The sequence below is a fragment of the Cricetulus griseus genome (assembly GCF_003668045.3).
Source record: "Cricetulus griseus strain 17A/GY chromosome 1 unlocalized genomic scaffold, alternate assembly CriGri-PICRH-1.0 chr1_1, whole genome shotgun sequence".
NCBI lineage: Eukaryota > Metazoa > Chordata > Mammalia > Rodentia > Cricetidae > Cricetulus > Cricetulus griseus.
In genome coordinates this window covers 171,850,149-171,865,075 of record NW_023276807.1, presented here as the reverse complement: position 1 = coordinate 171,865,075, position 14,927 = coordinate 171,850,149, and the positions used below count along the sequence as shown (strand labels likewise).

Genomic DNA, 14,927 nt, shown 5'->3' with positions numbered 1-14,927 from the left:
AGAAGATTGAATTTGTGATACACGTGAGGAACCACTTTTGAAAAGTGGATTCATGAAGTCCATGAACAGGCTTTAGAGGGGCCATGATGAATACGTGTGGTATGTGTTCACTATAGGGAACGTTCCACACTGTTAAGAATTGCTGGTACATTGCTTTTCTGCATCTCTCTCTGTTAGGACTTGAGAAATGTGGCTAGTAAATGTTTCCTCTCCATTCTTTTGTTCTTTAGGAGTCATTTTTAAAAATATTTTTTTTCATATGTGCATAAGACATGTTTACATGCTTTTGAGAGGGAGTACACCTTTGAGCATAAGTCAGGTTCAGATGATGGCCTCAGCTGTTGCTGCTTGTCTTCCACCTTGTTTGAGGCAGGCTCTCTTTGCTGCTGGGCTGTGTACTTGGACTTCAGAAGCAGCAGCAGGTGCATGGGAAGCATGCCCTCCTCAGCTTGTACTTCCTTGTGGTTCTCTTGGAAAGCCTTTGGAACTGCTTCGAAGACTGAAGGATCTCAGCCCCTAAAAACTCACACTGCTGAAGCTCAGCATGTCTTTGGGCCAGCAGCTTCATGGATTTGTCAGTCACTCTTTCTATGAGGTCATCTACCTATGATAGATACAAAGAAATGAAACTGCTGAAAGCAAAGACATGGTTGGTTTTCCTGAGAGTGCCAAAGTAGTATTCTAATTCAGCTCATAACAAATAGAGCTTGAAAACAGATTTACCACACAGGGGTAAGATGGCCTCATTTCTTCTCAAGCCTGCGTGTGCCTCGTTTTAATGGAATTCACTTAATATTTATTAGGCACTTGGTGTCATCCTAGGTTTCTTAGCAGTCCCTTAGCCACTCTCAGAAACCCACCACTAATAGTATTTCTTAATGGTGATTGATAATTATGCCCTGCTCCATGCTGTCTTATAGGGTAAGCTGTTGAGTTAAGCCTGCTCTCTGGTGCCTCTGAAACAGAAAAGAGATGTCTTTGCCCATGACCCTATGACCCCACAACCTGCATTTGAAGCTTTCCAACTGTCGGGTCTGGTTTCTGGAGGATGTCTTCCATGCTCTGTTTCTTCTTTTTAAGTGCTGGAAAGTGTGGTCTCTTTTTTGATGAATATGGTACCTATTGTCAAAATGCAAAGCATCCGATTAGGAAATAACTGTCAGTTCTACACTAGTGATCAGCACTCAGCCTCAGACATTCTCACAGAATGGTTGTTTGCCAGGTAACAGAGGTGAAATCTGTATTCATTTTCTCTGCACCCCATGTGTTTCCTTGGTGCCCAGAGCGCTCTTTGAAGAGTCATGTAGGGTGCAGAGAAATGAGACGACTGGGCTCTGAAAGGAGAGACAGTGTCAGCAAAAAAGCAGGTCACTGGAAAAGACAAGAAGAGTTTGCTATGGCTGCCGAGCACAAGAATTGCTGGGCTGCTGTGGGCCAGTGCACAGAGAGCTCATTACATTGCATCCAGTTGCTTGTTTTCTCTTGTGTCTCTGTGTCTCCTTATTTTCCTGGCAGTCCAGACATAAAGAAGTCCTGGGTTCTTCATGCCCATGCCAGACATTTTTTCCTTGTCCCTGGCTTCCTATTATAAGTGCCTATGGGAAACCTTTCCTGGATACTGAGATTTGCTGGCTGCAAATCTTCCCCATCCCCTTGTGCTTGGCAGTCAGCTACACAGAGAACAGCTTGTGGGGTCACATTTAGGTCCTACCCTTTGAAAGAGGTGCAGAACCATCCCTATCCTGCCAGCTTACCCATATTGAACTTTTCCTCATCCACCTAAAGTGCCCATTTGAGGGGCTTGGGGTTTTGTTTCTCTCTTGTTGTGTAGGCCCAGGCTAGCCTAGAACTCACCCTTTACCCTAGTCTGGCCTCAACTCAAGACCCCCTGCCTTTGTCTCCTGAATGCATCACAACATCATGTTAAAATCCCACTTTTCTCATACCCAGCTATTTTTTCTACAAAGCATCTATGTAAATGGTGGTTACTAAGTATTCCTGTGCTTGCTCAGTATGACTGTTGCAGAGTTGGGTGCTGAGGCAGGTTTTGTAAACCAGGATGAATGAGGAGGAGTAGCCCAGAGAGAACAGGCCTTCTGTGGGGGCACCTCTTTCCTATCCCTGCTAGTTTCTCTGAAGCATTGTGTTTCTAAAGCTTCCAATTTTTCAAGAGAAAGTTGGAAACCTGCATCTTTACTTGAAATGTCCTACTTTTAATATTTGGACAAGTAATTCATATATAATTTGGGGAGCATTGTGAGGGCTTAACAGTTGACAACCTCTGATTTAATGTCTTTTGGTATGCAGGAATCTTTATTATAGCCAAAAATTTCCATGGGTCTCATCAGTGCCATATATCCTGAGAAGACTGTCCTGAAATCGTGATCTTACTGTTTTGAAGTTTTACATGTTGCCTTTCCCAATTAACTCTCTAGCTCAACAGAAATTGGACTGGTCTATAATGTGAGCTTTTCCCCATACATATATCCATTTGACCTACCTCCATTGTACAAGATTATCCTTATCCCACTTCTCTACAGTTTAACAATTTCACCCTCTATTGGACTGCAATTTCCATGAAAAGCAAGACCATGTCCATCAGATCTTCCCTGTAGTTCTCAATCCCAGAAGTTGCCTAGAATAGAGGCACAATAAATACCTGGCAACCCTAAAGCAAAACTCAAAATTGGTATTGTATACTGGCAGTGATTGTTAAGAGTACTGCTTAACAGAATCTTCTGCCTTCTGCAGGGGTAGAACTATTTATCTGTGCTGTTCAGTACAAAAAGACACAAGCTAGATCCAGTTGGTGGTGGTTGTTGTTGTTCTGTTTTGTTTTGGGTATGTGTGTGTGGGGGTGGGGTGTTTGAGACAAGATTTCTCTATATAGCCCTGGCTGTCCTGCTCTGTAGACGAGGCTGCCTCCAACTCAGAGATCTGCCATCCTCTGCCTCCTAAGTGCTTAGATTAAAGGTGAATGCCACCATCACCCAGCCTGAGAAAATACACATGTAATTCCATTTAATTTAAATTAATATAGTCACAGGTGGCTATAGAATAATACTGCACAGTTTATAAGAATGTGTTTGGAAGGGGGAGGAATCTGACTCATCAGTAGAGCAGATACTTGTTAGCTATGAGGCCTGAGTTCAATTCCCAGAACCATGATAAAAAAGAAAGTGGGAGAGTGAATATGAATGAGAACCCTTAGCCTTTATTGGAAACCCAGCTCTCCCACTCATTTTCACAAATTAACAAACTCCCAGAGTCATCCATAAATAAAAGTATTACTACCTTATAGACTTGTAACCATTTTCTGAGTTGAAATTTTTAAGCACTTAGAACAGCCAGGAACTGAGTGCTAGAGTTAAATAAGTGGATATTATAATAATAATAATAATAGTTGAATTCTGTTTTTAAAATAGTCTAAACAACTAGGAAGGGAGATGCCCACAGTGTCTGTGACTCAGGAAGCTGAGGCAGGGGGATTGTTGCATTCTGAGAATTTGAAACCAGACAAGACGACAAAATGAGGTCCTGTCTTAAACCATCCAAAACAAAAAACAAAATCAAGCTGGATGTGGTAGCACATACTTTAATCCCAGTACTCAGGAGGCAAAAGGCTGGCAGATACTAAGGTACAAAATCAATAAACCACAGGGGCCTGGGGGAAGAGAGTTCAGAAGGTAAAGTGCTTGCTGTGCATGTAAGGCCCTGAATTCAATCCTGAGAGTACAAGTTAGAGAGAGAGAGAGAGAGAGAGAGAGAGAGGGAGAGGGAGAGGGAGAGAGAGAGAGAGAGAGAGAGAGAGAGAGAGAGAGAGAGAGAGAGAGAGAGAGAGAGAGAGCGCCAGGCATGGTGGTGCACTCATAATCCCAGCACTGGAGAGCCAGACATGGGCAGGTATCTGAGGCTTGGTGACCAGGCAGCCTTGCCTAATCCCTGAGCTAAGACCAAGTCTCAGAGCAAAGTGAACATTTCCTGATGTAGACCACAAAGGTTGTCCCGTCTCCCACATACACACATACAGCAGTGGTTCCCTGTCTCCTACATACATGTGTATGCACACATACAACACAGGTTGTCCCCAGTCTCCCACATACACACATGCAGCAGAGGTTGTCCCCTGCCTCCCACAAGCACACATGTGTATGCACACCAACATGCCAGAGCATTCCACATACAGAAAGAAAGAAAAAAACCCAATGCTTTAAATTTACAAATTTGAATTTACTCTAGGCTACATTCAGCTTGTCTGCAGTCTGGACATGCCTGGATCATCTAGCCATGATACTGTCTTATGTTGTAAATGTAGCCATTTGAATGAATTTACTTTTGAGTTTAAATTAAAATTAAACAATGCTAATTCAGTTATCCATTTACATTGGCCACATTTCACTCTCCAACGGCATATGTGACTAATAGCTGCTTTATCAGATGAATGACGATGCCTTTGAGGAGTTTTGCTGTTGGGCAACATCTGGATTGGCCAGATTCCTAGTGTGTGACTTCAACTTTTGAACAATTCAATAAGTCCACACAGAGCTCCACACTCTAGTGTAGGCCAAGCTGTAGAAGGAGCTGGACGGTTGAGTCAGAAGTAAAAGGATCTGATACGGAAAAAACCCTCATTGTGCCTTAAATTCTTGGTGGAAGGACTCAAACAACAGATGTGCAGGGTTACTATGGGTGAGTGAAGGTAAAAGAGAACTTTGTTTTTGGCAAGACCCAAAGAAACCAATTTGTGTAGGTCTTTGAAGGCAAGTCGAAGCTAGCACCTTACCTTCTGCAGTCCCGAAGGAAGAGAAGTCACAGATAAGCGCTTGGTGGTTCTTCTGGCTCGAAGGAGCCGGTTTCCTCCGGTTACCTCTTCTGCCTCTGCTTCTACAACGTCAAGCTGTATAGTTGCTTAAAGAGGAAGAGGAAAGAATATGTGAGGCTCGCAATTGCAAACATGGTCTTCCTAAGCAAAACAATTGTGGAAAATGGTGTTATAGACTGTTATACCACCTTGGAAACTTTTCTTCCTTGGGATTGAAAATAAAAAGCAGATTTGCTTTTCTGGTGTTAGATCTCCTTCAGTACATAGTTGCCTCTTGTAGTGGCCATAGTCTTGCCATGGTGACTATCTCTTCTGGATGCTGCACTTTCCCCTGCATGGTTTTCAATTTGGCCATAATGGAATTAGGAAAAGGGACCTTGCACTAGGAGGGTTAAATCAGTGTAACGAAGCAAACTTTACTTTGTTCTCCAGAAATGCAGCCAAGACTCAGTCACTCACATACCATCTAAATGGATGCCCCATATCTAGGAACGTTTGTTTATGTTTGAGTTTTTTATGATTTTATTTTTTGCTTGTAAGTTTTTTATGTTTTGCCTGAATATATGCAAATGCACCAAATGTGTAGTACCCGCAGGGGCCAGAAAATGCTATCAGACTCCCTGGACTGTTTGTTGTGAGCCTCCATGTGGATCATAAGAACTGTTCTGCAAAGCAGCAGGTGTTCTTTACTGCAGAACTGTCTCGCTAGTTCCAATGAGGAACATTTTTAATTATTTTCTTCTATGAATTCAGTCTCAACTCAGTAGACATAATAAAGAAAAGTTTAAAATGCCACCAGAGGGCCAGTGAGATGACTCAGTGGGTAAAGGCACTTGCCACCCAAGCCTGAGTTCAATCCCCAGAACCCATATGGTTGAAAGAGAGTACTAATTCCCACATCCTCTGACTTTCACATGAACACACACACACACACACACACACACACACACACACACACACACACACACACCATTTCTAAAAGATTTTGTGTTATTTTAATGTATGTGTGTTGGTGATATGGATATGTGCACATAAGTTCAGGGCCCATTGAAGACCGAGAGGGCATCATATCCTCTGGGGCGGCAGTTACAGGCAGTGTGAGCCTACCAACATGAAAGTTGGAAACCGAACTCAGGCCTGAAAAAGTAGTATACACCCAAAGGCATGGAGCCATCTTTCTAGTTCCATAATGAATAAGGGGCTGGAGAAGGGCTCAGTTGTTAGAAACACTGGCTCTTCTTACAGAGGACTTGGGTTAGATTCTCAGAACCCACATCAAAGCACAGAACCATCTTCAGTTTCAGGGTTTCTGATGCCCTCGTCTGGCCTCTGCAGATGTGTGCACAAGTAAAACATCCATATGTATAAAATAAAAATACTAATATAAAAGTGTAATAAAATAATAAAGCGATACCATGAAGACTAATAGGGAAGACGGCCAACTAGGAGCTGTCTCCATGTGACCTGGTCTAGGAAAAGAGCTAGACTATGAAACAGACAGAGAGGAACATTGAAGAAATTCACAAAAGACAGCCAAAAAGTACACTGAAAATGACTGGTAATATACCAAAAAGGACTAAGCCAGGCTGAACACAGGCTCCAGCTCCAGATGCCCATTGGGAGTGAGGGAGGGGAAGCAGAAGTGTCATTCAAAAGCTAACCTAGGCAAACCTAGTGAAAGGAATGGGCACTCCTCCTCAAGATAGGCCTGCAGTTCTCACAAGTGTCAAAAACATTATAGGTTTTGTTGAGACAGATTTCCTTTATCAACAAGAGAGCAGTTGAGAGGAATTCTATTTTTTCCACTAAAAATGATTTCAAGGGCACTGGTGAGGAATCATTGTTTAAAATTTAACTACCCTGGGGCTCTGAAAAGAGCCTAATTTAACCTGCCACATCCTCAAGAATTTGAGGCAACCTTGGGAGGCAGTTGTGAAGAGCAGAAGGAAGTGATGTTGAAAAGTGTGGTTAGTCCAGGTAGAGAGTTTGGCTTGGGCCGTGCAGTGCATGGGGAAAGGTAGTCAGTCAATCCTCAGTGGTAGCCCTGAACCTGCAGTCAGCAGGTGGATCAAGTCTGGACCCACATATCTGCCATCGTCAGCATTTAAACCCAGCCTAAGATATAAGAGACACTGCTCGAAAGTAAATAAGTAGACAAATAAAAATTCAAACATCAGTAACTGATTTTAAACCAATAACAAATTAGTCAAAGAAAAAACGAAGGGTAATTTCCCATTAACAATTGTGTCAAATAAATGAACAAGCAAACAAAAAACAACAATAAATATATAAGAATTAAACTGAGTGAAAGATTTCCACAGTAACACTAAAGAATAGATTGAAGAATTCAGTTTCCTCACTGTGTTCTTCAGGAGTCTCTAGAGCAATGGTTGTCAACCTGTGGGTCATGACCCCATCAGACATTCTGCATATCAGATATTAACATTACACTTCATAACAGCAGTGGAATTATAGTTATGAAGGAGCAATGAAATAATTTTATGGTTGGGGGTCACTATAACATGAACTGTATTAAAGGGTCACAGCATCAGGAAGGTTGAGAAACACTGCTGTAGAAAAACAACTGATAGAATAATATATACAGGAGGTGTGGGCTTCATTAGAGTAGCTCACAGGCTGTGGTCCAGCTGGTCCAACACTGGCTGTCTACCAACAGAAAGTCAAAGAGTCCAGTTGCTCTGTCCACAAGGCTGAATGTATACAGCAGAATTCCAAAGACATAGACTTTAATGCCAGTGAAGGAATGGAAAGTAAACAAAGAGAAGAAGGTGGGCCAAAAAAAAAAAAAAAAAAGAAAAGAAAAGCCAGGCGGTGGTGGGGCATGCCTTTAATCCCAGCCCTCGGGAGGCAGAGGCAGGCAGATCTCTGTGAGTTCAAGACCAGCCTAGTCTACAAGAGCTAGTTCCAGGACAGCCTCCAAAGCCACAAAGAAACCCTGTCTCGAAAAACCAAAACAAAAGGAGGTGAGGAGTTCCTTCTATGTCTCTTATGTAGGCGGCCAAAAGAAGGTATGGCTCAGATTAAAGGTGTATCTTCCCACCTCAAAAGATTTAGTTTAAAAGGGGGGTCTTCCCACTTCAAATGATTTAATTAAGAAAAAAACTTCTCACAAGTGCACCCAACTGCTTGGGTTTTAGTTGATTTCAGAGGTAGTTAAGTTGACAACCAAGAATAACCATCACACATGCTTATGAATTTTTACAATTGATATTCTGAAAATGCCTCTGTTTCTGAATTGTCTATAGATTCACCAAAATGCCATCAAAATTCTGATAGCATTCTCCACAGGCAGGGAGAAAACATCCTAAAATTCATATGGAGGCACAAATAACCCCAAGTAGCCTAGCTGAGCAGAAAGAGAGCCTTAGTCATCCAATGTTTATCTCAATCTACACTCCAGTGCCAGTGACAAAATCAGACTTACTAGCGGAAGATCAGAAATGCACCCACATAAATACAGCCATCTAATGGTTAACATGTAAAAAACATTCAACAAAGACCAGCAAGCCTCTTAAAAAAAAACTGAATGTCTACATTAAAAACAATGAAACCAAATTTGTAGCTCTCCCCATACACAACATTAGATTCAAAATGGATCAAAGATCATGTAAGATCCCAAACCCTGAAACTCCTACAGGAAAACATGCGCAAAACATTTCAAGCTATTGGCTGGCATAGGGAAGGTCTTCCTGAATACAATTCTGATAGCATAGGAGAATAATCCAAAAACTGACAAAGAGCTTGTATCAAATTAAAAGGTTTAACTAAAATTAATGTGGATGGAATAGAAACTCACTTAGTAGAAGGACAAAAACATCAACAAAACAAAGCAAGAGAGTACCAGCTGCTTCACCCCAAGCTAAAACACATGCTTCTAACCAAACAATATGTAGTCAGTGTTTGAGTGTCACGCTTGTCTGACCGAAGACTGACAACAATGAGAGTATATCAGCTCCTAGGCAAGAAGCAGAACTGAGGCTTAGAACCAGAAGGTGGCTTTTCAAAACTTGACTATTTTTAAGAGATATGTGAAGCCCATCTTTCAAGAGAGAGATAATCATTTAAAAACTTCTCATTTTTGATTTAAATCTTTTTAAAGAAACAACACTGTACATCTGACTTGACAACACTTTGAGCAACATCCTCAACCTTAGTGGTACAAGCATTCAGTCGCACTCTGTGTAGGTGACTATCTGTGTGAAGACATTCACTTAGCCTCATCAAACTTCTATGCTTGGTTCTTTCCTGTGCCCCCCATTATCCCATTGCTACTTCTTTCTTTTTTTAAAAAAGTTTTATTTATTTATTATGTACACAACATTCTGCTTCCATGTACATCAGCACACCAGAAGAGGGCACCATATCTCATAAGGGATGGGTTGTGAGCCACCATGTGGTTGCTGGGAATTGAACTCAGGACCTCTGGAAGAGCAATCGGTGCTCTTAACCTCTGAGCCATCTCTCCAGCCCCACTACTTCTTTCTGTTGAGTCTAAGAAGTCAGAAAGACCATGTATGTATCCTTAGACTATGGAATCTGTGGTAGCACATCTCTCTTGACAGAGAGGCTCAAACACATGGATCCCTGTGGCTCTGCCACCAGTCAGCCTAGCCTGATCAGCGAGCCCCTGTCTCAAAACAAAAACCTGTACATGGCACTTGAAGAGAAATCTTAGCAAAAAGATTGAGTATCCCAACCGAGATAAAAACAGCTCACAGATTAGTAGAGATTTGGTTCCTTTAGCTGAAGATTCAGCTTAATAGTAGAGCACTTTCAGTTCTCTGTATCCTGATGGACTTTCCCAACAGTGTAATAAGATATTGTCTTTGAGCCCACCAACATTGCATTACAGTTTGGGGGGGACTCATCACAGCCCCCCATACACACACAGGGCTCACTGGAAGTTAATGGTTCTTGGGAGGGAGTGTCACTTTCTTCAAAGGCATAACCACTAAATAAGTTATCCAAATAAATCTCCCATGTTCATGCAAACAACCCTAATTAAACTCAGCAGCAAATCTCTCTCTCTCTCTCTCTCTCTCTCTCTCTCTCTCTCTCTCTCTCTCTCTCCATACACACACACACACACACACACACACACACACACACACAGAAAAATAGGAGGAGAGCTTGGAGATGGTGATGAAAGAGGATAGTGGGGGTAAAAAATCACCCCAAAACGTGTGCATTTGTGAAGTCATCAAAGAATAAAAATAAATAAATAGGTTTTAAAATTATATAAATGATTGACTGGAAAGATATCTCAGTGGTTAAGTGCACTGGCTGCCTTTCAGAGGACCTGGGTTCAATTCCCAGCATGCATATGGTGGCTCACAACTGTCTGTATGTCAAATACCTGCAGATCTTATACCCTCTTCTGGCCTCTGCAGAGCTTCAAGCAAGCATGTGGAGCACAGACATATGCAAGCAAAATAAAACATTCATATCAATAAAATTTAAAAACATACAAATGAAATCCAAGCCTCCTTTCTGTCTTGCCAACTATAAATTTCATTCCCCTGATTCTCTGTACACCCTTTGCTTCTGAACTAGCTCTTTTACACATCCTCTAGAAGTAAGCAAGAATCCTACTGGAGTTTGATTTTCTAATGTATGTCCACATCTATGCATATATGTGCATATACATTTAAATTAAAAGTGAGTTTAGAAGCCAGACAATTGTGGCTCAGGCCTTTAATCCCAGATGGCAGATCTCTGTGAGTCCCAGGCCTGCCTGGACTCTAGAACAAGTTCCAGGACAGCCAGGTCTACACAAAGAAGCCTATCTTGAAAAACACAAACAAAAACAAAGTGAGTTTAGAATGGCTAGATAACCTACTAACCAGACTCAGAGGAACCTTAAAAACAATACAATCTATTTTTCTCAAATTTTTTACATACATTAAGTTGTGTACATATATCAATGAGCCTAATGAGGAGGATCTCCATAGAGTGGTTCAACTCAGCTGACCTAGGTGGAGCAAAAGATTTTGCGTTTTAGACAAGCTCCTCAGAGTTGCCATAGAAGGTTAACTTTTTGTCACTGTCACAAAATACCTGAGATAACTGACCTATGAAGAGAAACAGTTCTTTGGGTTCAGATCTTAGATTATCAAGCCCATGACCCAGCAGACCCGTGCCTTTAGGCCTCTGTTAGGGTTAACAAATAGCAATGGTGGGTAGAGTGTAAGGGAGCAAAGTCACACTTCCTGACCAGGAAGCCAAAGAGGAAGGCAGTAAGTTCGGTTGGATCTTGAGTTCTAGGGCAAGTTTCCAACAACTATGGGAAATCCCCGTCAACCCTACTTCCTGATAACAACACCCAAAGAGATAAGCCAATACAAGCGCCTTTGGGGACATTCAACATCTAAACTACAGTTCATCTTTATTTTACTGCTCCTCTTGGTTGCTTAATATTAAATTGCTGTTGGTTACCGTTCTGTGAGAGTCTTCTCATCCTTGTCTTGGTAAACAACCTGGGAGATGGAAGTTCCTTGACAAGTCTAGGCAGCAGGCCTTGTGTGTTGGAGAGGGCGGCTTCCCTCTGCCCTGCAGAGCTCTCCCTGCAGGCACGGCCTGACTGGCTTCCACATTTGCAGGGCAGCATTTTCCCAAAAGCTCGCTTCATTTTCTCCATCAAGTTTTTTTTCTGATTATTTTGGCTTTCATGAAACTCCAAGTCACTTTCATTCAATGATTCCTCATTGGGAACCAATACATTCTGTTTGGTAGAAACAGCTCTATGCCATCTAAACAAAAATTTAAACAGACTGCATTAATAATATAAAACCTTTGAGGGCCAGAGGCATGGCTCAGTCAGTAACATACTTGCTGTACAAGTATGGGGACCGAAGTCTGGGTCCCTAGAACACACATAAAATGTTTAGTGGGGCCATGGAGACAGGGAGGTCACCAGGTCTGGCTGAGTAGTCAGCTTAGTGGAAACATAGCAAGTGCTAGGGTATGAGAGACCTTGTCTCAAGGGCAAGATGCATAGCGCCATAGAGGAAGACAACTGTCATCCTCTGCCCTCTGTACTAGCATACACAGGCACACACCTCCACTCCTCAAACACACCACAGGCATACAACTACTCACAGGTCCTCTAATTGGCTTCTTTTTATTCCTTCAAGAATGTCTTCTAAATGGATCCATGCACTGTATAACATTTCAAGCTTCTAGCATTTGCTTGTCTCTGTTTAGTTTTGTTTGGGGAGAGTGAGGGTAGAATACATAGCGTTGAAATGCTAGACCAGTATTGCACTAGTAAGCCCTACCCTCAGCTCTAGGGTATACATGTTTGTTAATAGAATTCTCTGGAGCCAATGTTTCCTTTCTTTTCATTGTGGAGAGTTACACCACAATATAGATATACCATGCTGTGTTTAACCATCCACTCATCGAAGGACATTTAAAATTGTTTCCATTTGGGGGCTATTATGAACAAAATTATAAACATTAGGGTATAAGCTTTGCTGTGAATATTTCCTCAGCAGGAAATCCCAGCTATAGCATGATATGATTGCTTTGCTACACTATATGATACAATATTTATATGTTATACATGTTTCTAACTTGGGTTAAAAGGAACTAGTGACCATTAAAGATGTTCTTCATATACTACCTAATGTATCTCAGGCAGCACCTTCCAGCAAAACATTGCTCCAGAGTGGATACGGGTCTGTTAATGTCAGAGACAATCGTCATTGGGAAGAGATTCCAGTGGGTGTGGAGTCACTGGAGTTTGACGGATTGGTCTCAGAGCCATGCCCTCGGACTGTATACCCCTGGGCATGCTGTTTAATTGTTTACAAGATTTAGTTTTCTCATTTGAAAATAGGAGTAATCTTAGGAGAAATCTGAAGCTAGAAGGAAACAGTTTGGCTTCTAATAAAGCCTTCAATATGTGACAGACTCTCTAGCCTGAGGATCAAATGAGGAAGCACATTCCAGAGGTGAAAGGAGGGCAGCTTAATGGGATGGACCCCTCCCACCCAGAAGAAAGGCCAGGAAGGAAATAAGCACCTTCTGGGGTGACTATGCACCCCGAGTGTGTTGTAATAAAGGGTCTGGAGTAAGATGCTCTATTTTCTTTCTTGCCCAAAGATAACCTATCAGCCAGGATTGACTTTCTGTGGACCTGCCTGAGACTCTTAGTAATTTTAATGTTTTAATAACTTATGCTGCCATAAATATGTACATAACAACTCTCACATACAACAGAAATACATTTCAGAATGTCCATGGATCCGGAAGGCCCTCCATGTAACCACTCAGGTTAAAAAAAAATACTTTGCTTTAAGCAGGCACTGATGGCACAAATATGTCATCTCAGCACACAGGAGACTAATGCAGAAGGACTGAGTCCAAAGCCAGTCTGGGCTGTTACAAAGACGACCAGCCTCAGAAATCACAAATAAACATCCATGCCATGTCTTCTAGCCTTTACCCACCGCTGATTTATGTAACACAGTTAGAGAAGCTATCTTGCTTCAGGACCTAGGAAAAGAACTCCTGTGATGTCTGGAACAGAAAGGAACTTTGCTTTTTAAAGTTTTTTTGTTTGGTTGCTTTTGTTCTTTTTTATTATTATTAATAATGGACTCATTTGCCCACATTGTTTCCCCTTAAACCCCGATTTCTTAGTGGAAGTGAACAGCTCTATAATAATTCGCTTTATACATGCAAGTGTAGAAACTTGACCCATATCTCTGAGCTGTGGCTTATGAGTCTGCTATGGGAGATGCTTAAATTCTCTGAGCTAAGGCTTATGGGTCTACTATGGGAGATGCTTAAATACAATGGAAACTGAATTGCCAAACTCAATTCTAAAATTATAAAGTGACATGCTCCCGGGATATATATATATATTATATATATATATATATATATATATATATATATCTTTATTGCTTTGTCGTTGGCAAGAAATACCAGGTCTAAGGTAGTTTTTATGTTTCACTGAAGAGTGTTCGGTAGTGAAATGGGATTAGAATGCATATCAATAGCAAACGTTGCTCTAACAGGGAACAGAGAGCATTGATTGTAGATGTATATAGAATGCATTAATATTTTCAAATTGCATATTCATTGTGTGGCATGTGAGAAGACTAAAATACTATTATTGAAAAAGCATCAACTTAATACTGACATTAATCTTATAAGACACATTAAAACTCAAACTAGGGTGGGCAGTAAAGCCTTTTTCCTGCTAAGATTGAGGCTTTAATTGCGAAGCATGATTTAGACAGCAGTCTGCATCCTGACCCAATGCAGCACTTCCTCCTTCCCGGAACACATACAGACTAGCTTTTTAAATTATAATGTTTAAAAGGAGACACCACATTCTCCAGTCATCCTGAGGAATCTCGTGTAGTGCAAATCCCCAAAGCACCAATGGGAAAGGCAACGAATCTTCGTTACTTACCTTTGTATCCCTTTACTTTTGGAGCCATTTTTCCTTTTGGGTTGCTGAATTCTTCGGTACTGGCCAATCTTCCCATAGGCAAGCTTTAGGGGTTTAGGTCGGTACAACTCCATTCTGTCAGTTTTACCCGTGATAATCGTTTTGGCTTTCTTTAGCTCTTGAGCTAATAACTTCTAAACAAATTCATCCCATGACTCAGAGCACTGCCTGATCTTTGGATGTTTGGAGCAAAATGCGTAGGAAAGTTTTGGAACCTCTTTCTTCTCTCCCAGGTGTGGGACTGGCGGTATTTCACTTTAGAGACCTCCAGTGATTCATGTGACAGAAGGGTGGAACATTTCATGAGACCTTGTGAAATACTACACGAGAAAGGCACATTCAGAATTAAAAAGTCACAGTGTAATTGATAATCATCTTTAGACATTCATGCATGAGTTTTGTAAGAGACTCTGGGTCTTGAGCTTTTCTGTTAGACTTCTCAAGCAGGCGAATGTTGTCTCACGGGACACGCACTAAGAGGCAAGCTATTGTTTGACTGTCTCTGTGGTCACTGAAAGGGCTATTTCATTACATCTTGAATTTTTGTTGAAGACTTTTAAAGCACAAGGCAAAAATGTTCAGCTCCTGGACCACATGCACATTATTTCTGCGTTTATT

At 41.5% G+C, this 14,927-nt stretch overlaps 1 protein-coding gene across 1 annotated transcript; it reads right to left on the bottom strand.

Annotated features, from left to right (window-relative positions):
* Nucleotides 1–47: 47 nt before the first annotated feature.
* On the bottom strand, nt 48–14,452 carry CUNH3orf49 (chromosome unknown C3orf49 homolog). The gene is made up of 5 exons (XM_035452159.1): nt 14,271–14,452; nt 11,279–11,592; nt 4,784–4,908; nt 1,006–1,119; nt 48–604 (listed from the first exon to the last, which is right to left on the bottom strand). Exons 1-5 carry the CDS (start codon nt 14,381–14,383, stop codon nt 407–409), a joined length of 864 nt encoding a protein of 287 aa, XP_035308050.1. The 5' UTR covers nt 14,384–14,452; the 3' UTR covers nt 48–406.
* Between the last annotated feature and the right edge of the window lie 475 nt (nt 14,453–14,927).